Below are 27,336 nucleotides of genomic sequence, written 5' to 3'. Positions count from 1 at the left end.
AGTTTTAACAGCTGTCCTGGAACTACTGCCAAACAGGCAGACAGCAATGCTAGACACTGTAAAGAGAGAGAGAGAGAGAGAGAGAGAGAGAGAATTTATCAGGCTTAATCCACTTATTTGTGTGGGCCAGCATGCAGCATTAACTTTAATAACCAAACAAATATAAGTGGTACATTTGTTTTGCATATAGGTCTAGAACAGGATTGATTATAATATGTAGCTTGTCACTTTATTCACCTGATTTCAAAATATTGTTTATAGATAACAATAATTATATCCTATTTAATACAGACTAACCCAGCACCAAAGAGAAATAGCCTTTTTAGAATATAATTAATTGTTTAGTTTATGAATTATCTTTCCATGGGAGTCGTCTCCACATGTTCTTAAGGGGATGTTGTCACATTTAGCTAAATTACTGAAAGCAAAAACGACTATAGCTAAATAAACTAACAAAAATGTATCAATAACGTGTTTTTTTTTTTTTTTTTTTTTTTTAATAAATAAATAAAATTATATCTAGTTCCTGTAAGAATTCCTTGCCACTGGGAAGTGTAGTTCATTTCATAACAGGCTATCGTTCTTTCCGAATCAAGCAGCCGTGTTTAAAAACTACATCTCCCATGATGCCTTTCTGTATTGCGTTTCGGATACGGAAGCTACTTTGGGAAAATTAAAGACGCATGGCAAACTTGTGGAAAATGTCACAGCACGGTACCAAGAAAAGAAAATTAGATAGGAGTACAGAGGATTACATGTACTTTGACAGCTACTCCGATGTCACTATTCACGAAGAGATGATTGCAGACACTGTGCGCACTAATACGTACAGAATGGGCATTTTTAAAAACAGTAAGTCAATAGAGGGGAAAGTGGTGCTTGATGTGGGAGCCGGTACCGGCGTCTTGAGCTTATTCTGTGCGCAAGCAGGGGCCAGGAAGGTTTATGCAGTCGAAGCGAGCTCGATCGCCGATCAGGCTGTGAGGATCGTAAAACTGAATCAGATGGAGGACACAATCGAAGTCATTAAAGCCACACTAGAGACAATCGAACTGGCCGAACAGGTAGATGTGATCGTCAGTGAATGGATGGGCTACGCGCTCCTCCACGAATCCATGCTGAACTCAGTGATCTTCGCCCGGGATAAGTGGCTCAAACCCGGTGGCCTCATATTACCGTCCCGCGCGGATCTTTACATCGCTCCCATAAACGATCTGGTGGTGGAGGGTAGATTGAATTTCTGGAGCACCGTCAAAGCACAGTACGGCGTGGACATGTCCTGCATGACCGACTTTGCCAGGAAGTGCATCATGAACAAAGACATCACTGTGAATCCGGTGACGGTGGAGGATGTGCTTTCCCACCCGTGCAAGTTTACCGAGCTGGATTTGAACACGGTCACGTTGGAGCAGCTCAGAGATGTGAGGGGCGTGTTCAGCTGCCAGTGCTTCGGCTCGTCCTCCATCCACGCCTTTTGTGTGTGGTTCACAGTGACTTTCCCCTCTGAGGAGAAGGCCCTGGTGCTCTCCACATCTCCCTTCAAACCAGAGACACACTGGAAACAGGCTGTGCTGTATCTGGATGATGCTGTGGATGTGATGCAGGACACTAAAGTTGAGGGGGAGATCAGTTTGTATCCCTCCGAGGAGAATTCTAGACATATATGCATCCATGTGGACTATTCAATAGGTGAACAGAAAAAGCACTCCAAAACTTTTTCTATTCCTGATCAGTATTTAGAAGTTAAATAGAGATTTGGCCATTATTTATTTGTAGTTATTTCCCTAGTCAAATAGAAGGAATGCTAATGACATTTGGAATTTGAAGTCTCATTGTGATGAAATAAACAGAATCACTGGATACACTGGAAAATCTTTTGTCTTTTTTTTTTTTTTTTTTTTTTTTGATTTTCATATAATCTATTAGGATCTTAAAATAATGTGGGATAAATTCCAGATTATTGAAATACATACTAATAAAATCCATTAGCGCTCCTTTTGGATGTTTTTTTTTTTTTTTATTTAATTTTTTTTTCACTTGGTTTTGCACAGAATTCACTATGAATAGTTGCTTTGAAATCTATGTTAAGTGTCTGCGGGGAAACAAATTTAAATCAGGTTTAAACTCCTGTCTGCAAACAGCAAATGCACAAAGTTAAACAAAATAAATGGTGCTTGTCTAAACTCTGTAATTTTCTTTATTGTGTGAAAAAAAAATGGAAACACTCCATTTTTTATTTACCAGGGATTGAAGAGAAAATAGGTCCAGTTTTGGTTGGCCCGAGTAGCATAGGATTATGTTCACTCACAGTTTCAAGATAAAGTTTTGGAAAATATTTGCAAGCCCCTGAGGTTAGGTTAGATCCTTGAGCTTGGATTGGCTGGTGACCCAAAGCAGTGTCAAAATGATTTTAAAAAAATCACACTTATTAGCATTAAAAGTAGTTGCATTGCCACAAATAGGAGTATTGACACTATTATTATACTAAATGTGTAAACAGCAATGATTTATTAGCCTGTGAGTCAGATATTAGTATTTAGCTATATTATCAGGTGACTACTCTCTGAAGTTTAATTGGATGCACATCCTTTGACATCAAAGGGTTAGTTCACCCAATAATCAAAATTTTGTAATTAATAATTCACCCTCAATAGACCTCCGTTTATCTTCGGAACACGGTTTGTGATATTTTTAGATATTTTAACAACATATTATATGAGAGGTATTTTCTCCTTTCCTTTTGAAAGTTGATAAGCCCACATACAGTATTTAGCTTTTTTTAACTACATGTGTCTTATGTCGCTGGGGTATATTTTTAGCAATAGCCAAAAAAAAAAAAAAAAAACATTGTATGTCAAAATTATAATTTTTTCTTTTATGCCAAAAATCATTAGGATATTAAGTAAAGATCATGTTCCATGAAGATATTTAGTAAATTTCCTACTGTAAATATGCATTTCTAAGAATTCCTTTGGACAACTCCAAAGGCTATTTCCTCAGTATTTAGATTTTTTGCACCCTCAGATTCTAGATTCTCAATTTTGAAGAAATTACACTTAAGACAAACGTGAATTATTTAATAACTTGCATATATAATTTGCAGTCAGCCTTGTTTTTTTCCCCTTTACAACCTTTCCAGACATGTGGCTCATTTATGGGTTGCACCCCACTGTTTGTACTTGCTCAAATTAAAGCATTGTCTTATGTTATAGTGAGAGGAATGGAGAGAGTATGGTCCAGTATGGAGAATCTGTATGAAGTCATTGTTGGAAGGCCATTTGCAAGTTCTAAAGCAACAGTGAGGTTAAGCCCTATACATTTATTTTGGTCACGCTCATTTAGTTATAGTGATCGATACTATGTTTTAGCAATTACCAATTTATAGCTTGTTAAAGTAATGTAATGAACACATTTCATGAACGTTGGGTCCTAAATTGTGCATAACTGTATCTCAACCTTGTCTCTACAGTGGCTTTGGCACCAAGAATGCTATTGACATAAACAAAATATGTAGTGTATTGTGTGCATACTATCAAAAGTCATGACTTATTAAAGTTGAATATGGCCTGAGCAGATGGATATTTGTGGCCTTGGAATCCAATCAAAGCTGGTTTCTCTGTTGTATGTATAAGCTTAAGCTCAAATACCTGTTGACCCAATTATCATTAGTCATTTTATTATCTGTGATTTGGATTATCATTGAATGCAGTTCAAATGCTGGAAGTTTCTAATCCACAAAAATCTCCTGGACTGATTTGTTTATTAGTGATTGATTGGAGTACATTCATTTTCTTTGTATTAATGCAAGCTCATGTTGTTATGTTGCTGTTAATTGGAAAGATGCGTCATTAACATTCTTTTAGAGCCACACTTGATTTGATGCATTCCATTTAATAACAACAGATCAAAATATCTTCCCATATTTAAGAATTGAATGGATCTAATTGATTCTTACTATTAATAGTTGTGTAGACAGTAAGGATCAAATTAAATCAGAGCTGTGTCTCTGTCTCTTAGACAGCCTCAATGAGTTTTATCCACAAAGGCATATCATTTTATCCAATACATCCCCTGGTATGTTAATAATGATACTGTAAATAAACCAGGATAAATCATTTGCCGCCTGCCAGTTACAGTAACCAATATTTTTTATTTGTGAGAAGACAAATTGGAAGCATGTTATTGACAAATCCTAATTTAGAAGACTAGATCCCAAGGCACTGATCTCCATGGCCAAGTGACAATTTGTCATCATTATCATAAGCAGGCCGATTTGATTTCATTAACATACTAAAATAAGCCACAGTAACAGAAGGTCTCTCATGGTGTGATCTCTGCCTTCATATGGTCCTTAAAAGGCACTAGATTTAATGAACAGCAGTTAAAAAACATTTTAATTTTGTGGGGTTAATATGTTTACTGTAGATTTGGAGGTTTTGCGCATTTTATGTTTGATGAGATTAGTTTTGGAGGAAAATCATCTGCTACTGTGAATATTTCCATGGCAAAAAAATAAATAAAATAAAAGCAGAGGCTAAAGCTTGAATATAAAAATACATAATGATGGTGCTCGGTTTGAAATGTTGAAAATTACCAGGGTTAAAATACATGTGAATAAGGCTTTGCCACAAGAAGGTTTGATGTACTACTTCAGTTTTAGAAATTCACTGTTACCTGGCACATTTTCTTTACAGTGCTTGTCATTTTTAGCAGAGATTTATGTTTAAATGTCACAGTTGAAGACATTTAAAATTTAGTAATTTAAATGGATAGTTCACCGTCATAATTTACTCACCCTTGTGTTGTTCCAAACCTGTCTGAAGTTTTTTCCTCTTTATCTTCTATATCTATGATCTTCTATATCTTCTATATATGTATCTTCTTCTATATCAATTGCTGTCTTTGTAAATGTTTGTGAAATTTACTAGAAATTTCAGAGGGAATCTTGTGTCAATTAATTTATTTTATTATTATTTCTTTTCTTTTTTTAGTTTGAAGTCTTGATGATGGATTTGTTGCATAGAAACACAGCTTTTCACATCACAGATGGACCGAAGTTGAGTTGACTACTTGGGATTTATTGTGATGTTTTTAACAGCTGTTTGGGCGCATTCTGACGGCACCCAATCACTGATTGATTTATGAGCATGATATAATGATTTACTTCATGAATTAACTTAATTTGGCTTAAAGATGCAAATGTGGTCATAAGAGTTCACATATGTCCAGTTGAAGAAATTATGGAGTTTCAAAATCTGTTTTAATGTTGTTGTTTTTTTTAAAGTTATCCAACTTCCACTGTAAAGCCCATAATAAATCAAAGTGTTAGCATCATATTGGAAAATCAGAAGGATTATTAGATTATTTTGACATGTTATTGTCTATACAAGGGTTAAACCATCTGTGAAAGCATCTCACATCTCATCTTCACAGTGATCTCTCTTTATATTTCTTCCCATGTGAAAGATATGCGCTGGACGGAACAGATGAAACTCAATACTCTTCTCAGATGTGAAAGACAGCGATGAGCCACATGAGAGGCAGTCATCAATTCTCAGATAACTGAAAGGTATGACAGCACTTAAAAAAACAGGCTTTTTCCTCCTACTGGCTGATGCAGTCATGTGATTGTCTGTCCATGTCAATTGCAGCTCCAGTGAGCTGTTGAACTTTACAGTCGATTTTAAGATGCATGGCTGTGTAGAATATGAAATGATGTTCTCCATTTGTGAATGAAGGATATCAATTGATTTTTAAAGTGTGTGTTTAAGAGGCCGGCAACAATTGGTGATATAAATCATCTGATTGTATGGATAAGCTTATCTGATTGACTTACATGATATTGCTCACCCCATAAGAGGCCTAGTTTTGTTTTTATTTTTATATGAATTAATTAGTAGCCTATGCAGTCGTCTTCAATTTCATTTTATGTAGACAAGCAACATTTGGGTATTCAGTCCCCTGACATTCTGAGCTATATATATATATATATATATATATATATATATATATATATATATATATATATATACGTGTGTGTGTGATTTTTATTTTATTTTTTTATGAAGGCGCACCTACGACCAACCGCCACATGTTGAATAAAATCCCATCTTATCAAGGCATTTCTGCTGTCACATCCACCCCCAAAATTGAAGGCTTCATCAAAGCCTAACACCAAGCCGGAAAAGTGTTTCCCCGACGTGGCATTTATTTGCTGAGTTGTTCGACTCGCTGAAGTGCCATTTGTGCCTTCGATTAGATCACCATTCTCCCGGAGCCGAGGACAAGAGTGGTCGCCTCTGAGTTCAGCTCCGCACCTGCGCGCCTCCAAGATGTCCCGACTGAAACCCGTCAAATATCGGTGTGCAACATGAGATCACATCGCACTTTTCCGATTGACGCTTTGGAGTGAAGCTTTCGGGTGAAGGTGAGATCAGTGAGGACTTTTGCCTCAATGCATGCGTGGTTAATGGGTGCGTCTCGCTTAAACTTTTGATATGCGTTAAGTGCTTTTAATGGGCTTGCCGGTTTTCTTGAAGCATCATTTGAATGTAACTTATTGATACGTGAATCTAATAAGACTGTTATGGCATACGGAACTTTTTTTTTTTAATTGATGGTATAATTCTCTTTCGCCCGCAGTAGCCTACGTAAAGTCTACCGTGCGCTTTTGTGCACTTGTCTCTTTTTGATTGTGGCTTTGGCTGTAGACCTCGCTGGTGTAAAACTCTTGTAAGATGCTAAATTACTGTTCCTTTACTTAAGACATTCATATTGTTATATATTGCACTCATAACACTTTGTGTTTATGTCACGCACTGGCAGTATTCTAGTTTATTGGTTCTTCTTAAAAGGCTTTCTGACAGCAACATAAAAGAGCTTGAACTCATTGCCTCTTTTATGAGATGAATGATTATCTCTAACTGTTTATATGTATAAAGTCCTCACTGCTCACTAACAGGCAAATTGAGTTGCAACAGTAGTTTATGAAGAATTCACACTTTAAGAGTTTATTATTATTATTATTATTATTATTATTTTATAAATATTTTGCAGTGCATATTTTAAATGCTATTAATTAATTGTACACTGACAGGGAAAATGAACTTAGCTACTGACAGAAATCAAGCTGTTGCTCGTAAAAATAAATAAATTACTTTATATATATATATATATATATATATATATATATATATATATATATATATATATATATATATATATATACACACACACACACACACACACACACACACACAAACACACACACACACACAATAATAAATACAAATAAAATAATAAAAATGTATATATCTTTTACACCAGTTTATATGTTGGAACATCACTCTGTGTTTTTGCAATGCATAATTTACTTTAGCTTCTCCTAACAGTGATGACTTTGCATTTTTGTTTCTAACAGTTAAGTAACTGATTTGTCATCTTTTTTGGACTTTATTTCTACTTTGTAGACATTACGCTGGTGGCTTAGCTAAAATCCACAACATTTCCAAGCCATGCTCCACTCAGTATAGCTATAAAGGTATTTTTTATTACATTTATTTATGATGTTTTCTGATTCTGATTTTTACTTTAAAACATTAAACTTTCTCTTAATAAATTAAACATAATAGTTTGTATTATAAATAAAATGTATTTAATTTTATTTTACAATAGTATTAGTTATACTAATACCAATCATTTTAGTTGGGCGATATACTTAATTGTATTAAGAAAAAACATTATGTGGATTTTAAGCTACAGCTGTTTTTTATTATTATTAAAAAAGCAACTTCAATTTATGTGTATAACCATAAATAGAACCTCCAACATAAACGCTACCTTTAGGACCCTGTGGATGGCATATCCTACTTAGTATTTACAGTGAATAGATCCTTACATCCTAGAGAAATATATAACTCTGTAACCCATCTCCCTCGCCGTTTGTTAGAATACACAAAGGGGGACTGTTTTCTGTCCCGTTTGTGTCTTTGCTAAAGTCCCATCAGAGTTTTGAACTGCTGGAAGAGAGAGAGGAGCAGAGGATGTGCTGAAACAGTGAGGGCTTAGTGGATGTGTAAAAGCAGAGTGTCCAAGTGCGTAATCTTCCCCAGCCATCATTTCCCGCCGAACACTCGCAGTATAGACGCGTAAGGGAATGCACGTGAAGATATTATCGGCGCGCACGGGTCTAATTGATGGGATTCGTGTCTCGCTCACGTCCTGGAAACTGTTTATCGTTATCCCCGCAAACAAGAAGGGAGTCCCGTGTTTCTTGGATAGAGGGCGGTTTGAAGAAGCCGTCAGGAAAAACGGACCCGTGGCTATTTAAAGTTTAGTGAGGACGGTGACTGGCTCTGAGGTTATTGTTATGAATCTCACAAAAGATCAAACGTTGAAAAGGAGAAATTGTGGAATTTATGAGTTTAAACTGTTTGGGACGCACGCAGAGGTGAATTTATGCTCATTTTAGTGGAACCGAAAACATTTAATTTGAAGTTTAGAAATTTCCGCTTCGATAACGTAACGCGCTAGAGATGTGGCACGCGACTTAAGAAAAGATTGACGTGTTGCGAGACGCCTTTCAGTCGTTGTGTTTAGTCAGCTCGTTTTAGTTCGGGTGGAAGTGTGGGGGGGATTCCGTTTTCACCCAGAATTCATCACATTAAGATTAACAAGCCGTCTTTAAGAGGGTGCTTTACGGTCATTCATGAACTTGTTGAACACTCAGCCCTCCCCGGGACACTTCACACCGAGACTGAATCTCATTAACGTGAGTATTCCGTTTCCTTTTAAAGTTTAGGTTGGTTTGTGTGAATGTGGGCGCCATACGTTAGTTGATCATTTACTTGTGGGATCTAGTAATATGATTTCGTTGCAGCTTTAACTTTCCTTAGGCTTCATTCAAATTCATTCAGAATAGTTTGTGGTATATTGCCTAATACTGAGCCTCTTTAATAGGATGCTGATATTTAGAAGCTCGTCTGTAATAGGGAAACGTGTTTGTTATATGCAAGAAGAAAATGTATGCGAATTCATTTTTATTCACTCTCCAAGGTATTCAGCACCTTGGAGAGTGAACTTTCCTATGAAAGAATGCGAATGGGAGCGCCCCCTTGCGGCGATAATGCGGTTAATTGTCTTTCTATGACCAGGTGGCTTTCACGCACTGTTAACTCTTGCTTGCTATGCTCTATTTTAGTTTAATCCGTCAAAGTAGGCCATTTTCTTTCATATATATATATATATATATATATATATATATATATATATATATATATATCTTGAACAAACTCTTTAAGAATGAATTTATAAAGTATTGTTTATATGGTGTTTAACAAATGCTGCTGAATTTCGAAATAATGTCCATTTATTGTTTATTTTGTTTGCATGTTTACTTTAAAAATCAAACTGAATCAATGAGTATAGACTCTTCTTTTTTAATGCATTTCTTTGTTTCCTCATGATGTTTCTCAGTGTGTGTGTCTGGGTGTGTTTGTGCAGTACAGGTTGTACAGTACAGTACTTGTTTGGGATTGATAAAAAGATTTGGTCTGTACAAGCTGACATTAAATACTTAAGTAAAGTATGTGTGTGTGTGTGTGTGTGTGTGTGTGTGTGTGTGTATTCTGCATGCATACAGCTTTTATACATTAATAACCTAAAATATTGTTGTTCATAAAAATGTCCACGGATGATAGAAAGAGGCTAGAATAGATTCTGGCTGAAAACAGTTGATTTTTAGAATAATCAGTGCAATTGTCATTACAGTCTACTATTTTAGTCAACCTTCAAGCTAAAAAAAAAACATAAGGTAGAGATTTTGTTTGAGTCATGTTTTCTCACAAAGTATCAATCATCATCAGAAGTTTATGACATCATATCTGAGATTTAGCTGTAGCAATCATGAAAGCAGGCAGAAAGAAAAAAAATAATAGCATGCATTTGAGCTGCAAGCTTTCTGTTCAGTGCAAAATTATTCTCAACATCCCAAGATAATGATTTCAGGCTTCGTTCTCCAGTGGGATATTTTGAGCAGTCTGTAATATCGTGACAAAAAATTAATGCCACAGCAGCCTTTTAGGAAAAGTATACTAAATAATGCATAACATGTTTCGATGTCGCAGCAAAGTGTACGCTTGGCAGTGGAGGGTGATGTCTTGAGCGGAGTGGGGATTGTAGAGTAGAAGGGCTGTAACAACATGCCTTCTAGGGGCTCTTGTGAGTGGAAATTGGGAAACAAACCCCTGAAGCTAAACTGCACACCACAAATGGCATTGCTAGATTCGAGAGTCGCCCTGTCAAGTGGCCTGAAAGAGCCAAATGAACAGAATGTGACAGAACATGCCAAGGAGAGAGAAAGAAAAGGGAAATGAAGAGCAAGTGAGGGAGAAGTCATGCCCAGCCTAGCAGCTGCTCTAAGGGGCATCCCTTTCTTCTGAGACCAGGGACCTGTCTGCTGCAGACAATCAGACTGCATTATGGGATAGGAGGTCTGCCAGGTTCAGTAGCAATCATGGAGTGTAGACAAACCTGTGCTTTGATTTTGCCTTCTACTGATAGGTTAAGTTAAATGAAGCTGTCATCAAGCCTTCTGCTTGCAATTGCCACACATTATGTTGAAAGAAAGATCTTGCATCTGAATATTGGAAGAGGTTACATGGAGGAGTGGATGGTTGTGCTGTGGATAAGTCTGGATTAGAGCAGAGATCATCAGACTCTGGGTGAATGTGTTGGGCTGTCATGTTTAGGGAAAACATACTCACTCCCTGCTGCACTCAATGTTTATTTATGAGCCCTGTCATATTGGCAGGCTGTTTATGGTAGAATCACTGATCCCGTGCAGGCGTGCACTGAAATCCCAAGAGTGCAGATCTCATCAAGCACTGCACCTCCCTCTTTATCACAAGCTGAGACATGAATGACGGAGAAAGAAGTGTGGTGACAGGAAAAAAAATGGAGGGTGGTTTATAACATTTTATATGTAATCAAATTAAATGTAGACATGGATCTGTTGATCCCTGGAAGGTCTAGTTTAGCAGAACTGATGTTTACGAGCACCTATGAAGTTTAAACATGAAGGTATGCTTCAGTAGCTCATAGAACAAGATCAAAGTGAACATCAAGAAAAGGGAAGGGTGTGCTTCACAGCATCAAATGGATGAGGAAATTTGAGTCACTAGTCCTAGTCACGTAGGTCATATGAAATCTGTGAACGATTTATTGCTTTAATTAAAATATTAACATGTGGCTTACTGGTAAAGCTGTCATTCTTAAATGCATATTCACCTGCATGGATGCATACTTGTCATGTGGTTTTTGGTTTGTTTACTGCGAGGATGCATTGTCCACCTGCGGTTGTCAAGCAAATTGAGTTCTATAGGTGATGAAAATTAGATTTTTGATATTTTTTGAAAGGAAAAATAAGTATTGTTAAAAAGTTTAATTAAATTAAACCTTCAATTACATTTCATTTAAAAGTTTTGTTGTTGTTATTTTTTACAGTTAAAGCAAAAAAAACAAAAAACAAAAAAAAAAAAAAAACAATGCTTGCCAGCTGTATAAAGGAAAACAAATGTAAAATAAATGTAAAAAATAATTTGTTATAGCATGTTTATGTACTATAAAATTCATATAAGCATTCATATTATATTATTGTAACAAGATAAGCGACTTATTATCTTTTTCATATTTTTAAAATATGTTAACAAAATAGGAACAAAATTGTCTGAAAATGACAGTGGAATGCGATAGATAGATAGATAGATAGATAGATAGATAGATAGATAGATAGATAGATAGATAGATAGATAGATAGATAGATAGATAGATAGATAGATAGATAGATAGATAGATAGATAGATAGATTTTCCCCCATAATAAACCAGGCCCCAAGCACATGACACATTTGACTTCCCTGTAATAGTGGGATTAAATGATGACACTGTTTGGGAATCCCCTCACCAGGGTCCTGTGTTAAACAAAATAGATGTTAGATGAGGTGACCTGCCTCAAATCACCCTCCTCTGTGTCATAATGCATTCCATACTCTGCACCCGCCACATCACCGTAGGCAGCACAGAATAATTAAGAGGAATCGTATATGGATCATTGAAAGTGATAACAAGCCGGCTCGTGTGATCTTTAATGTGCCCTAGACACTTATCCTCCCTGTATCTCTTATGGCTCATAACATTGCCCTGTTTTCTTCTCTCATCCCTTGTCTTTTTGTCTCCCTTCCTTTCCTCAGTGTCTCAGATTAATTTTGTGCCCATCGAGATCTGAATGGCAAAAGTTTGCCAAGTTTTTTCCCCCACCCTCAACATTAAAGCTGTTAAGAGGTTTGTCCCACCTACTCTTGCCCTCTCTCCTGCTGTCTCCTTTTTTCACCCTGTTTCCTCACTCTGTCCTTGGTAAATCTGGAGAATCTAATCACATTCTCCATTCATAGTCTTGGATAATGGTCATTGTGATTGATGTGATGAGTTTTAATAGGAAATGTCCATGCTTTAAGATTCACAATAAATTGACCTTTTCCAATTCTACATGTATTTGTTTGGATTAATCCATAGGTTAAATTTATAAGTAAAGCAGTGAAATAAATATACAGAATTATTTTCTTTCTTTTTTCCTCCCTAATGCATGATTTAATGTATTGTTTTGGTCTGGTTTGCATTACAGCTAATGTGACTAATCAGTGCTTTTCAAAATTGAAGTACATCTCTGATCCTAAAATATTTGATAAAATATATATGAACTCTTTCATCCACTAGCACCAAACACCCTTTTATTTAGGCAGTTTTGGTCTACACTCAGAATGTGATTTCATGCTCCATGTTTTTTTAATTGGAGATTATGCTCCATTACAGATGACCCCACTCAATTCCCTGTTCTGTGATTTTTCTGTGACAATGATTGTTCAAATTATTCTTTCTACACTAGAATGTGCATGAGCTTTGCTCTGGTGAGAAGAGAGCTCCTTTCTGAGGGTGGTCCACTGTGAGACTGCGCTGTGATCTGACTCACTGCTCCACCTTGTTTAGGGCTCATAAGGTTAATTGATCACTATGGGGCTGGTGACGGGATGAGAGTGGGGTCAGCATCTTTATTGACTGGACAGACTGATTAACAAGCACTAAAACGCTCCTGGTCCCCGCTTTGAGAACGTTTGGTGGGTCGTAGTCAATTATTCCCCTGCCAGCCTCCATCAGGGGGAACTGGCAACCTTTGCTCTCTCTTCATTTTGTAGCTGTGCTGTGCAGAAACTTTGTGTGCAAAACACACGTGGATGACTCTAATTGCTCTGTAACGATTGCTCTTAGCAGACAGCCAAAAGGTTACAAACTAATTGAATCTAAAAAACATTTCATATGGTAGAAATGGTGACATGTTGCGTGATGGGTATAATGATTGTCTGAAAAAAAAAAAAAATCAATCTTCTGATGTCGACAATGAGTACATTTACAGACAACAAAACAAAACAATAACTATCAGAAATTGGCTCATTATGGAAACCTTTTTTAAAGAGATCACATGCAAATCAATAAATTAAATTTTTAATGGAAGACCTTTCAAAGGTAACCTTATATTCTGACAAAATACCTTTTTTTTTTTTTTGCTATATCGCAAATATTTCCCCATTTTTGTTTGGGAGGACAGAGCCATTGGAATGAAGAAGAATGCTATCAGATTTCTGGTTTCTTCATTTTAGTACAGACTACTTGGTTAGAAATCTGATGTAAATAGACATATACACTGAATAACCTTACAGTTTTTATATGCAAAGCAACATGTTAATAGCAAGCAGAAATATCTATAGCATAAATCAAGGCCTTTATTAAATCTAATAACATCTCAATCTGGTTTTCCAAGTTAAAAGAGCACCACTAAAGACATTTAGATTTCTTTAAAAATTGTCAGAGTAATCAGTCTACACCATGCAATGTACTATAGTATTAGATTCAAATACAGTAAAACAAAAAAGTGAATGAGCCTGATTCTGGATGAAATATCTGTTCATTACAGTAGTATCATGAAGGCAAAAAACATTGTGGGACCATACTTACAATTTAATAAATTCCTGTACAAAAGGCATTCAAGCAATCATCAGCTTTGCACTGATGAAGTCGTGGCCTAATGGTTAGAGAGTTTAACTTCTAACCCTAAGGTTGTGGGTTTGAGTCTTGGGCCGGCAATTCCGTGACTTGAGGTGCTCTTGAGTGAGGCACTGAACCCGCAACTGCTACCTGGGTGCCGCAGCATAAATGGCTGCCCACTGCCCCAGGTGTGTGTTCACTGATGTGTGTGTGCATTTTGAATGGGTTAAATGCAGAGCATGAATTCTGAGTATGGGTCACCATACTTGGCTGTATGTCATGTCACTTTCATTTTCACTTATTCTCTGAATTCTGACCTGAACCCTCTACATCCTGTAATTTCATTGACTGATATAGCTGTCAGTCTATATTCAGTATCAAAAGAGTATTTTGGGTTTAGCTACAGTGGAAGAGAACGGGTCTGCAGTGGATTATGGGTAATGACACTAGTGAATGCATGAAAGCTCTCAAGATCACGGTTTCTTTGATGGCCTTTTAGATATCTGATATTTCTCATGATGCACAGAAGACACCTGACTGGCACCAACTCATAGGAATCATCGCACTAATTTCCCCTTGCTGTCAAACTCTATCCCCTTACTGATATTCACCATCACCTCTCATATTTTCTGTGCAGAGTGCAGATGCCAAGCTGCAAAAGAGGATGATTGACAGAAGGCAAAGCTGAGACGGCTGTAAGTCAACATCCAGCCAGAGAGTCGATTCATCAGAGTGTCAGAAACCTTGCTCTCTCTCCAGCCCGACCGATCACTTCATCTTCTCTGCTTCCACTTCTCTTATCTCTGCTGGCACCCTGACCCTGCCCCTTCCCAGTGGACACAATAAAGAGCAGAGGTGGATACAGAAGCATCGGACCTGACAACCTTACAGTGACCAAAGGGAAGCTGGTATGCTGCTGCACCTCTTCTATCCCACATTCAGCAGAAGGATTATTTTGTGAACCAGACCCAAACCTTCCTCACCATTCCCACTTTTTCTATCTCTCCTTCTCTTGTGCATCTTTGAGAAGAAGGGTCCAGACAGATACTTTACAACACAGTGAATAGTCTATTGGAGGGGTGGCTCGAAAAAAGGAAGCAGTCATGCGTTTCCCACTGTTCTTGATACTGCAGGCAACATGGCTGACTGTTTGTCTGGCCACGCAGCACTATCCCACAACATGGGGACACTACGACTTGTGCAAATCAGAAGGCTACACGGACGAAGGCCCAACCTGGTATTACATGGCCTGCCAGCCGGAAGCCGCGGATATGACCAAGTACCTAAAAGTGTCTCTTGACCCACCCAACATCACCTGTGGAGACCCACCAGAGACCTACTGCACCCTGGTGAGTGAATGAATCATATGATTTCATCTACAGTGTATTAACTACTTGTGGTGGCTTCGTCTCATTTTCTATCATTTATTAATGTGTTTCACATTTGATGAGCAAATATATTCATGGTGCTACATACAGACTATAACTGATGTTAAACTGATTTGATGATGTGGGATGGATCTGCATATTCTACAACCAGAAGGAACAGATATGCTCACGAATACTGTCAAAGTAGATTTCATTCATTTAGGCCATGAGAACTGCTAAGACTAAAAAGTAGTGCAGGTGAAACCTCAGTTAATGTCACATTTGTGTCAGTGTAAATGGTGTCCAGTTCCTGTGCTGGGTCATTGACTGTTTCAATTTATATGGTTTATTAGCTTGTTTCATCTTTGGTGGAAGCCTTCATTAGGTGCTTGTGGAGAAAATGCTCTCTGTTATTAGCAATGAAAATGAGAGTTAGAGAGAAGAAGAGAGGGAGAGAGACTGATGAAAGAGGTACTCGAAAAATCTCTCTTTAAGGAGGTGAGCTGTATGTCTTTTATGGGCAAATCTGAAGTGTTTAATTAGAAAAATGTAATTTGCACCTGGCCTGCACTATTAGAAATTAGTTAATGGTTATCAGTGTTATTTGTGCTTGTGTGTGTGTTTACGAAGACTCAATGGCCAACATCTGAAGTTCTTATACAGGTTCAGAGAGTGAGTCAGAGGCTGTTTACAGTATTTAAGAGGTGAAAATAATGAGTGGAGTGGGACAGTTCAGTGAGAGTCAGCTGAGTGACAGAGGACCTAATATCTGGCGTGCAGGGAGTAAAAAGTGAATTATTCAATATGTTTTGTCGCTAATGTGTTTTATTCATATGATACATTATTCAGAGCCATATCTGGGAGGCACTTTTGAAAATGCTGACTCTCTCTGATAGATTCTCAAGGTTAGAGCAAGGTCTGTTATCCATTTTGGAGGGTCACTGTCACAATATAGCTCTGCTCTCTGGTTTCCCAAGGGCCCATAGTAAAAAAAAAAGACACATAATTTCACCCCAGCACACCAGTCAGTTATTATTGCAATAACAGATGACTGACAAACAGCATGCACTGTGGTCATGCCTGCCTTCATTCCTGGCCCCGATATTACTTATAAAATGTCTGTGGCAGTTATAAAAGAAATATGGCTCCTAGTTGCAACAAACCTGATTTAACAATTAAGTAGGCTCATAGACCAAGTTCATTCTGATCAATTTCTGTGCTGTTAGCCATAAATTGGCAGAAGGCATTACATAGATATACTGATTAAGCCAATAACACTTTTTACAATGTCTGTAATCATTCTTTTATTTCCGGCTATTGTCATTAGTGTTCTTTATACAAGAGTTCAATCCTCCGTAATTGATTTCTACTCAGGCAGGCCATGGGCTTCTCTCTCCCTCCCTCTCTGCGACTGCTGGGCTGTTTCCTCTGATTAGACCCGTAACAGCCATCGCAGGCTGACAGTGAACCCGCTCCAGGCTGGAGAAAACCAAGCACTGGAGAGACCAATGCTTTACCCTGCAATCTGAAGTGAAGCTGGACAGATCTATTTGTGAAAAGCTTTTATATTGCCATGGGTGATGACCTTCTCTATGGCAAAAACCTGACCCTCGTGCCCTATACCACATAATAACACCTGCTCAGACGCTCTTTAAGTGGAACCTGAGATGTAGGCAGTGCTGTTTGTCTCTGAATGTTTGTGTACTTTTGTTGTCCAAAACTGTGGAATTAATGCCAAAGACTTCTAGACTTTGATAACAGTCAGTTGAGGATGTATACTTTATCAGACTTTGTACACACTAAGTAATGGGGTGGTAGTCAGCCCCACTTCTCTATTTTCACCAGAACACCACAGATTTGCTCACAATCTTTATGTCTTATTGTCTTTCTCAACATCTGAACTTTTGAAGGAAATGTCTCTCAGATTTAAATACTCACCACCTCAAGCTTGGCCCTTTGAGCGATTCCACAAATTTGCCCTTGTATTTAACCTCTAGAAATTCTCTCGTTACACTTATGCTCACATCTTTACACTGTCTGCCAGTAATTGCTAGAATAAATTTAAAACCTGCCTAAAACGCTGCTTTGGTCTGTGCCACCACTATCTTTAGACTTTAATCAAACAGCTCTAGCCTGGTCACTCTGATCAGCCATTTCTGTCACCTTGTTTCCCAATTTATCCATGTTCACACTCATCATGCTCTGATATACACTTGCTTCTCGATATTAGATTTGAACTCTTTAAATATCAGTGCAGCCAGTTTCAGTAAAACAACAACAACAACAACAACAACAACTCATACATCCTACAAAGAAGACCTGAATGACAGAGAGCTATTTCTAATAAGGATAATGAAAGAATTACAAAGTTAAATAAAGAAATCAAGATTGTGGTTTAAAAATCATAAGGCTTTCGGTTGAAGATTGTCCCATTGCAGCATTATTCAAGGTTTCATTTATTCTATAAAGTGACCACTTTATTTATGTTTTGATATATAATTCTGACCTTTTCCTGCATATTTCTGAGGGATACTGCAGAGCTCAGGAAGTGATGGAAGATATTTTGCAGTGCTCCAGACTGGGACCAAACCGTAGCATTTTGCGACCATTTTATTTTAGAGGTCGCACTGGTGCGACTGTAAAATTTTGATGTAATTATATTTAAAATTAATGCATTGACGATTGTGTTAAAATCACAACCAGTCTGTCTTTGTTTTTGCTTCTCTTCCCCCGCTATTGTATTGATATTCTCAGGATTACCTGCTCAACATCAGAAAGGTGCGCACAGCAAAAATTACGTGATTGTTGAGGAAACAATGGATGGTTCTCTTTTATTTTTATTTTTTTAGGGCTGGGCATTTTATCGTGCATTAACAGTTTTTTTTCTTGCAATTTTAAAGGAAGTTGCTCACTGGCTCTGAATACACATACAGACAAAGATGGGTCACAAGAAGGGTGGGATGTTGATCAGTACTGGTTTGGGATGGGAGTCATCACGCATCAACATTCACAAAGCACTGTTCACTGTTATTTTTAACAGAAAACAATGCAGCACGCTCGTAATCACTACTTCATAAGTGGGAAATAGGAAGTTTCTGATAGCACGTGAAGACAGTAGAGAAGCGCTAATATTATTGCACTTTTGTTCATATAGCAGTACTTTTAAATGAAAAAAAGTTTGAATTCATTTGAATTCATAATTGAATTTTGTGCATGAAATCATGATTAATCGCAGGTTTTTTTTTACATTTGCTCATCATTAATTGTTTTATTTGATTCCTCAGTGTTTGCTAAACGTTCTGTAATTTATTGTCAAACCTCATCTTATTCATGTTTATAAACATTTTATAAGCTAGTTTGTCATTGTATCTTACTGTTTTGTTGTTGTGCTTTTTAATTAAGAATAACAATTAATCCATCTTTTGTTTTAGTCTTAAAAAGTGAAAGGTGTGTAGATGAAAGCAAAACAGACAATTATCTCTTCTTGTAAAACGTGACAACAAGATCACAAATTCGAAAGTAAACACACCCGAAACCTGACTTATAGCATAGAAAAAGAGAAACTCCTGTCCCCAAATCATGTGCTCGTGGGACCAACTGAGAAAGTTTGTCGCAAAAGAGCGACCAGTGGGAAGACATAGTCTGGAGCCCTGTTTTAGTGCAGCCTTCTTTTAGAGCAGTGCAATTCCTCAAGTGGCTCAGCATTGACATTTCAGTGAGATTTGAGTGTCCTGTCAGCTACAATATGCCTCCTCTCATATTTAAATGTGCTCTCAATGAAAGCCGAGGGGAAAAGGCTCCTGCCAATGCAGTGTAGTCTCAGACAAATGGTGACATTTGACTTTAATCAAATAGTTTATTCATGCCGAATTCATGCTGAGAGATTGCACAAAACCAGCCACAAAGCAGCCTTTCAAAAGTGCTGACTTTAATGAATGGACTGAGGCAAATATTTGCATTTTAACACTATTGAAAAACTAATTACTTTTCAATAGAGCTGTTAAACATCTGAGTAGCTGTGCCACATGATTAATATTATTATTTGTTTTTATCTGAGTTATAGAGCTGATAGAAATTAAAAGCTGCTGTAATGGCTGACTAAAGTGGCTGCTTGCTATCAGAACCTAACACTCAAAAAGTGAACAAATCAGATGGAATTTTCTTAATCAGGCGTTACAACAACCCTCTATAATAAAAATGTAAACCCCAGTTCAGACTACATGATTTTGTTTGTTGGATATATCAAACAAACAGTGTTTTTTTTTTTTTTTTTTTTTTTTTTGCCTTGTTTTATCATCAGAAAAGCCCCCCAAACTGTCAAAGAGTACTGAGGTAAAAATAGTTTTTTTTTTTTTTTTTGCTTTTCTCTCTACCATTATGAAACAAAAATATATTGCAGTATATTGGAAAATATCATGTAATATATTAGGCATATATTCTTATATATATTTATTTTTTCCAATATATTGCAATATATTGAAAGTGGCAATAATTTGTATATTTTGCAATATATTATATAATATATGTATCATCAATATATTATTAAATATATTCAAATATATAAAATATTAGAAAATAAAAAGGGAAAATAATATATTACAATATATCACAATATATTTTAAGAAATATATTGGTAAATATATTTTCCTTTCGTAAGGGTGTCATGGTAGCCCCTTAAGGAAACATAATAAATGCTGGAATATTATTGCCATAGCTGTTTAAAAGCATGTACAAATGTGCTTCTCTGCTCCTATTGGTCATGTCACAGATATGGGAACTAGTCATGGATGACAGAAAATATATTAAACATACTCGTCTTTCTGTTGTGAAGCATCAGAGACGTGGTATTGGTTGTCACCCACTATGACACACTACACAAGAAGAAAGGATTGAATCTTGTGTCCTGATGCAAATTGTCATTTATGAACAAGACACCCTACGCAAACCAAAATTGGGCTAAAATTGTGTAGTCTGAACCGGGCATTAGACAGAGCATGTATGACATTGAAAGAATGCTTTGACGGTTCAGCTCTTTGAAAGTCAAGCAGAAACATATTTCATTTACATTTACATTTATATTCTTCATCATGTTTTTGATTTAAGACTTTTGTAACACTACTTATGTATAGCACTGTGAGAGTTGAATAATAGCTGTCCATGTCTGTACACTGTCAGCTGTTTGGCGGCTTGGCATTATGATTGAAAACAGATGGGTTCAGAGAGTACTGAAGGGTCTCCCTCGATGTGGGGCCTGCAGAAAAACTGCATGCATGTGTGTTCTGACCCATCCCTTCGCCTCTCACAAAAAAAGAGAAGGACCATACAAATTTTCAGGTTTTATGTTAGAAAATGGATAACAGGGAAACTCACAATCAAGGCTGACGTGTGGAAATTCCACGTTTGATTTTCTAAAAGCTGCTGCAACCAAAAAAAAAACTTTCATAAGGGCATAGTCAATTGTATCATTCGTTATTTGCTGCTCTGCTTTGTGTGTCACCGGCTATGCTTATAAGGTTTGACAATTGTCTTTGCATTCGTATGGACACTGATCTAGAAATAGAATGCTTATTAATTTTAATACTGAGACCTAACTCAAGTAAGCATTGTCTTATCCATTTTATCTACAGTGACACCCACTGACAACTTGTCATGTTATAATGCCCCCTCTATGGCTTTGCAGAGCCCAACGAATAGCCACCAAATGAATATTTGCTATATGAGTTTTGTCATTCAGATGAAAATGCTATGACAGGATGGGTAGAAGATTGGACCATAACAAAACACACAGTTAGCCATTTACCTTTTTTATTTTATTCACCCTGGTGATATCTCTCCTGCAGTAACAGTAAGTAGTATTTCCTGCTGTACAAGCTTCATGTGCTTGTTCTAACTCTATCAGGACATGGATTAAGTATACTGGCTGCTACAACAAGATAAGAATGTACTTCCCCAATGCTGCTATCCCATAATGTATGCTGAAAATGTTTCATCAGTTTTTTGTACCTGCCGAATGTAGAATGGAGAGGACAACAGAACCATCCATTGGAAATTCCCCATTATATTATACAATAAAGTCCCATACGTCACACATAAATACACGCAGATAGTGTACAATCTTATCTTTCTCTTTCAAAGGTTGAAGGAAGTAGAGGTGGCTTAAGTTAAAATGACATTAATATAAACATCTATCCTGACATTTAGCCTCACAGAATTGCATAAAAAAAGATAACAAGTGAATGCGACTCAACTCAAAAATCATAACCTTAAATTAATGCAAAAATTTCTGAGTTACCAACCATCAAAGTGTACTTTGATTGGAATGTTGTTCCAGGATCAACAAGGATGTTGATCCAGGAACATGTTGTACTTGGTGAAATCACGCTCACCATGTCCAGCTGGAGCTCTTGGCCTGCAGATAATGAGAGGACCGTCATTTAGATTCTAGTTTTTATTTCTATGACACAGGGAATTTTCTTTAATGTATTCCATTTGACTAAGGGCTTCTTTTCTCTCTCCCTTTCTAAGATGAGGCTAAATCCTCTCTGCTGGTAATGGGGCTTTTGTTGGTTTCCACAGTTCATCACGCATGGAAAATTCTCAGCTCAAACCTTCTCTGAGGACGATTTCTAAGAATAGTCAGGATTCTGTACTAGCCTATTTGAAATGGGCCCTAGGATCCATTTACTTTTAATTGCTGTCTCTGCCTTTAGGCGACAGATCCCTCTTTCTTTCTTTCTTTCTTTCTTTCTTTCTTTCTTTCTTTCTTTCTTTCTTTCTTGCTTTCTTTCTTTCTTTCTTTCTTTCTTTCTTTCTTTTTCACATCCATTCTATCTTCCTGTGTTTATTGTTGTATTTGTCTCACTCTCAGTGTTACTAGCACCATTATGCTTGTGTTGACTGTGCAGACATGGTGAATTTCACAATCTGTTTGGCATTCGAAAGCGTAAAAGGCTGCAAAATGGAAATGATTCAATAAGCGCTAGATAATAAACTACTGTCTACTCACACAGTAAACATAGACTCATGGATCAAACACTCACTAACTGCTAAGACCTCTATAATAATTTACCCACTTCAATGAAACATTCCGTGTGCAGTACGAGGACATAGATTGCTTTTTTCACTGGTGAATTAGATCCATGAAGGCTGGTATAATCTACAGGATCAGATCCACTGTTACAGCCACATTAAATGACTGTTGTGCATGCGAGATTAACAAATATGTGCGGTTTCTAGATGTCAAAGCCAAGCCATTTACTAATTGGAGACAGATAGAAAGAATAAAGGAAGGACCTTATTGATAAATAAATGGATCTCCTTAAATGGCCATTGGACCACAAACAGCTACATTTCTTAACTGAGGTGAAAGGGATTGATTGAAAAGAAGAAGAAAAAAGAAACTTCACAAACACACAATTCAAGCCATCTCTCTCCTTTTCTCTCTTTTTCAGAATGGTCAGTGGAGGATGGATTAATAGGGCTATTCATTTTCAAGGAGAGGAAAGAAAACGAAAAAGCTGTCTTTTCAAGGGATCTCTCTGTCTGAGAGCCGTGTGAAGACAGAAAGAAAGAGAGAGACTCTGGCTGTCTTCACTGGCCCCCAGACAGAGTGCTTCAACTGACTGCCAGTTCAAAAATCCAATGATCTGTTACGTCTGTCCTAGGCAGTGCCGAGAAGATTCAAAATCAATAACAATGCAATCAGTACTGAGAATCAAATGCTAAATATTTCCCTAGACATTTGTTGCAGAATGAAATTTGCTTTTTTGATGAATTGCTAATGTGCTTCTGAGCTTATTGCTAGCAGTCTACGGTCGACATATATATATCAGCCCTGGTGGAGGTTGTACCAGTGGGCCCTTTTTGAAATTGTTTAATTTGTATGTTTGTTCTATTTATTTATTTGTACGATTTATACAGTGTTTAAGGTTTTTTTTTTTTTTTTTAGGTGTCCAGGTACAGAAACAGAATAATTAAATGTAAAATAGCACTGCATAGACTTAACAAAAAAAAAAAAAATAAATCAAGCCAAAATGTATTCAGACACCTTCAACATTTCTCACATTATCACAGTTTATTTGTTATAGTTTAGAAAATGGTAATAAAATATGACAAAATGTCATTGTTACACTGTCAGAAAAAATTAATCTTGATAATGTCAGATAACTTTGATAGAAACGTAGGTAATGGATTACAATCAACCAAAAATTCAGACAACTGTTAGTATGACAATAGTTACTATTAACACCTTTTCTATTTGTGTAAACAACTGCGATTTGTATTTGTTCGTTCAGGTGTAGGAGAAACTTCGAAACTTCGCAAAGGAGAGCTCGGTTCAGTGTTGCTGGCTGTGAGACTTGCGCAAATAACCAGCTACTCAGTTGAGCTTTTCCACGTCTTGTGTTTGAATGCTTTAAATTATTTTGAATGTTGAAATTGCCAATTGGCAAGGCTAAAAACATGTGAAAATGAAAAGCTTTCGTGACGACATGCAGCAGTGGTCTCACAACTGTCCTGATCGTCTTTTTAGGCTGGCCTCAGACAGACGGTTGAGATCAAATATGTCTTAATCTGTGTTAGTGAGCACTTCTCCTTTGCCGAGATAATCCATCCACCTCACAGATGTGGCATATCAACATGCTGATTAGACAGCATAATTATCGCAGAGGTTGACCACAACAAAAGGCCACTCTAAAATTTGATTTTTTTTAGTGGATGGTCTCATTCTGTTTGTGACACAGTATGCTACAAAACCATGTTTTTTTGTTTTGTTTTTTTACGACCAAGATGCAGTTTTTTTTATGTAATTTATTCCATAATGGATACAAACAGTAACTCTCCCCAAATAAATGAGATGTAAACAAAGGAATATCCTTCCATATTACAATGTTATTGTTTCACTGGATTAAAAGTGCTCAATGGGATGTTGTTCATTGGACCCTTACCTTTCTAACTAAACCAGTATTTACAGCAGTGGATGTGTTTATGACTTGTTATTAAGATGAATCTGTTATGTATTGCATTTTTATAATGCATGTTTTGATGTGTACTGCTTACATATATTTAGCAAATACATTCCTTATAAGCTTTCCATTGAAAATACAGTGATCTATCATCGATGCTCGAGGCTTAGACCTTTAGAATGATACATAGTTTGTATATAGTTTGTTTAATATATTCATAAACATTGACACATGCAAACAAAGAACATTCAGTGCACAGGTGTCCAGGTGTGGGTTATCAGGTTAAAGCCACTTGAATGTTTAAACACATGCACAAGTTATACATTCCGTCTTCTGTTATAGGCGCAGAATCTTTTGTAAGCAGAATTTACTTACAAAGATGCTTCCTAAAAAAAAAAAAAAAAATATATATATATATATATATATATATATATATATATATATATATATATATATATATATATATATATATATATATATATATACACGAGGCTTTATTTGCCAGAAAGAACAGCTCGTTCCGCGCATCATACATGATTACGCTATTTTTACATCACAACGCATACGCAGTACTTTGCATTTTCATTTTTCAATCCGTGTTTACACGAAAGTGTTTACATGTTCTCTCGGTCGGATTACAAAAGGAATATATATATACAAACATAGAGGCGGGAGGAGCCAATGACAGACTGTGGGTGTGGTGCATAGACTGTATAAAAACATGGAGGTAGTGTCTGTGACGTCACCCATAGGTTTCTGAAGAGCGTTTTTGAAGCAAAAAGTGGGTGGAGGCATCTGTCACCATCTTGGCAGCACGTCACCGTATGTCACTCTCAGATAATTGAAAATGGGCAAAAAGGCGGGAGCTGGTTGCTGAAACCATGCCCACCTATCTAAACAGCGGTGACAGCTGCGACAATCCACCTGTCACTCAAGTAGCCTCGCACTTCACAGTTGTCATGAAGGACAAAATTAAGCTATGTAGACAAAACTCATTTTCTGAATCAGGCTGTATACATTTTTTTTTTTTTTTTTTCTGCTTGTAAAGTCCGGCATTTTAACATGGGGAATCTATAGGATTGTCTCTTTTGCAGCCAGCCTCTAGCGTCCAGTTGATGAATTACAGTTTAAGTCACTTCCGTATGGGCTTCACGAGAAAGAATGGGAGGTTGCCGCTTGGTGTTGTGACAGACCTCAGAGAGGCTTCTATTTAACAGAAAATAAAACAAAAATGTCCAAAACGGGAATAAAAGTGTCCAATGTGAATTGTTAAGGAAGGGCAGAGTCCAGGAAGGCGGGGTCCAGGTAGGAGGTGGAGTCCAACGGCTTATCATCACTGGTCTGCGGTGCTTGAGTGGAGTAACGGGCCGTCGACCACGTCACGGGTGGGGTTCCATTCTGGACAGCAGGGCTGGCAGCTTGTGTCTCTGGCGGCACAGGAGTACCTCTGTGCTCCATATAGCTATATACTATAGCAGTTTTCAGATTAGTCAGTTTCAGTCTTTCTTTAATTAACTCACACACACTTTTTGATATAAATCAGTATTTACTGTGCAAAGGAGACCAAAATTAGGAGAGGCCCATGAGCTTTCATTTAATTAGAGAGACCCTGATTAAAAAACAGGAGCAAGTTACAGTTTCTTGAGAGGGCAAAGAGAGGAAGAGAAATGGATGTGACACTGAGCAGTTACAGAAGTGCTGTCTGTAGTGAGATTGTTAGCTCTTTATGGCTGCTCTACAATCTCTAAATTAAGTCTGATGGTGGATGGACTGCAGTTTCTGCAAGTCTGTGTCCCGCAGGCAGCAGCCAGCAGCGAGCAGCCAGCACATGTCTGGCATTTAAACTTCTCTCTTTCCACTCCCCTCTGTTTAGATTGACATTTTTCCTCTCAAACTCCTCCTCTCTGCCCTACCTATTTTTTTTTTTTCATCTCTGAAAATCTTTTTTAATTGTTTATATGGCTTATTGTATGAAAAAGTTTTCCATGTTTTCTCGCAAACTGCTGTACTCATATGTGAATTGCCTATGGTTGTGACATCATTACTTCCTTTCTTATCTTAATCACAAACTACGAAGCTAGTCTAACGCAGCATTGCCTTTTATTATATTCTCTCTTTTTTTTTCATTTTAATTATCTTACAGAAGAAACTGAGGGCATTATGCATCATTTTTAGTGGCTATCCACATATATTCTTTAGGGAGATGTATCTTTGTCCATAGTTAGGGTGACGACGTAAAGTGTAACTTCAGCAGGTTGTCATTTTCAAAAGCCTTGTCTTAAAATGTATTATGTATCTTCATGCTGCACATTAGAGAATAGAAATGAAGTGATTTAGTGGCACACATTGAGCCTAAGATGTTACTCTGGGAGAAACGGCTCATCTCGGGGCGCGTTAAGGGGCTCTTTAATGGTGTTTAATGTGTTCATTCTCTCCCTCCTCACCAAACTTCATAGCTCAAAACGGCAGCCGCCACACTACAGGCTATTTTCTCTGATGTATGCTGGAATTTGTGGAAATCTCATTAGGGTCTTTCTCATAGCTCCTATTGGTTCAAGCTGCTCTCTCACATTGAAGCATCCTTAGAAAGAGAAGAACAAAACATGCATGAGGAAAAACTTGTGAGAATGTAAATCCGTACTAAGGACCGACTTACTTAGAACAAAAACTCCATCTGAATCATCTTCCCTTATCCAGATCCAGATCCAGATCCAGAAGAATCCTTATTTTTTTATTCAGTTTCAGATCTTTAATCCCAAATCAAGTGATTTTTAGTTTTTATTTAATAAATCATATGGCCAGTGAATATGACCTGTAAGATGGTTATATACGGACCAAAGTTCTGCATTTACAGTATCTGACACAATACAGTATATCTGGACCCTGCAGCATTCTCCACTCATTGGGCGGTTG

General features: G+C 37.1%; 2 protein-coding genes across 3 annotated transcripts in view; both read left to right on the top strand.

Moving 5' to 3' along the window:
* Nucleotides 1–639: 639 nt before the first annotated feature.
* LOC127945897 (protein arginine N-methyltransferase 6) lies at nt 640–1,860 on the top strand. Its single transcript, XM_052542005.1, has one exon. The coding sequence runs from the start codon at nt 684–686 to the stop codon at nt 1,749–1,751; it is 1,068 nt and encodes a 355-aa protein (XP_052397965.1). The 5' UTR covers nt 640–683; the 3' UTR covers nt 1,752–1,860.
* Nucleotides 1,861–8,088: 6,228 nt separating this feature from the next.
* The window catches only part of LOC127945981 (netrin-G1-like), a 78,123-nt gene continuing 58,875 nt past the window's right edge, over nt 8,089–27,336 (top strand). For both annotated transcript variants that reach the window (XM_052542207.1, XM_052542206.1), the window contains exons 1-2: nt 8,089–8,770; nt 14,731–15,442. In XM_052542207.1, the coding sequence (XP_052398167.1) occupies nt 15,197–15,442 (246 nt within the window). In that variant the 5' untranslated portion in view covers nt 8,089–8,770; nt 14,731–15,196. The remainder of the gene's footprint in view (nt 8,771–14,730; nt 15,443–27,336) is intronic.

The sequence above is a fragment of the Carassius gibelio genome, chromosome A24, assembly GCF_023724105.1.
Source record: "Carassius gibelio isolate Cgi1373 ecotype wild population from Czech Republic chromosome A24, carGib1.2-hapl.c, whole genome shotgun sequence".
NCBI lineage: Eukaryota > Metazoa > Chordata > Actinopteri > Cypriniformes > Cyprinidae > Carassius > Carassius gibelio.
The sequence above is the reverse complement of the archived record's forward strand: the minus strand, read 5'-3'. Positions and strand labels throughout refer to the sequence as shown.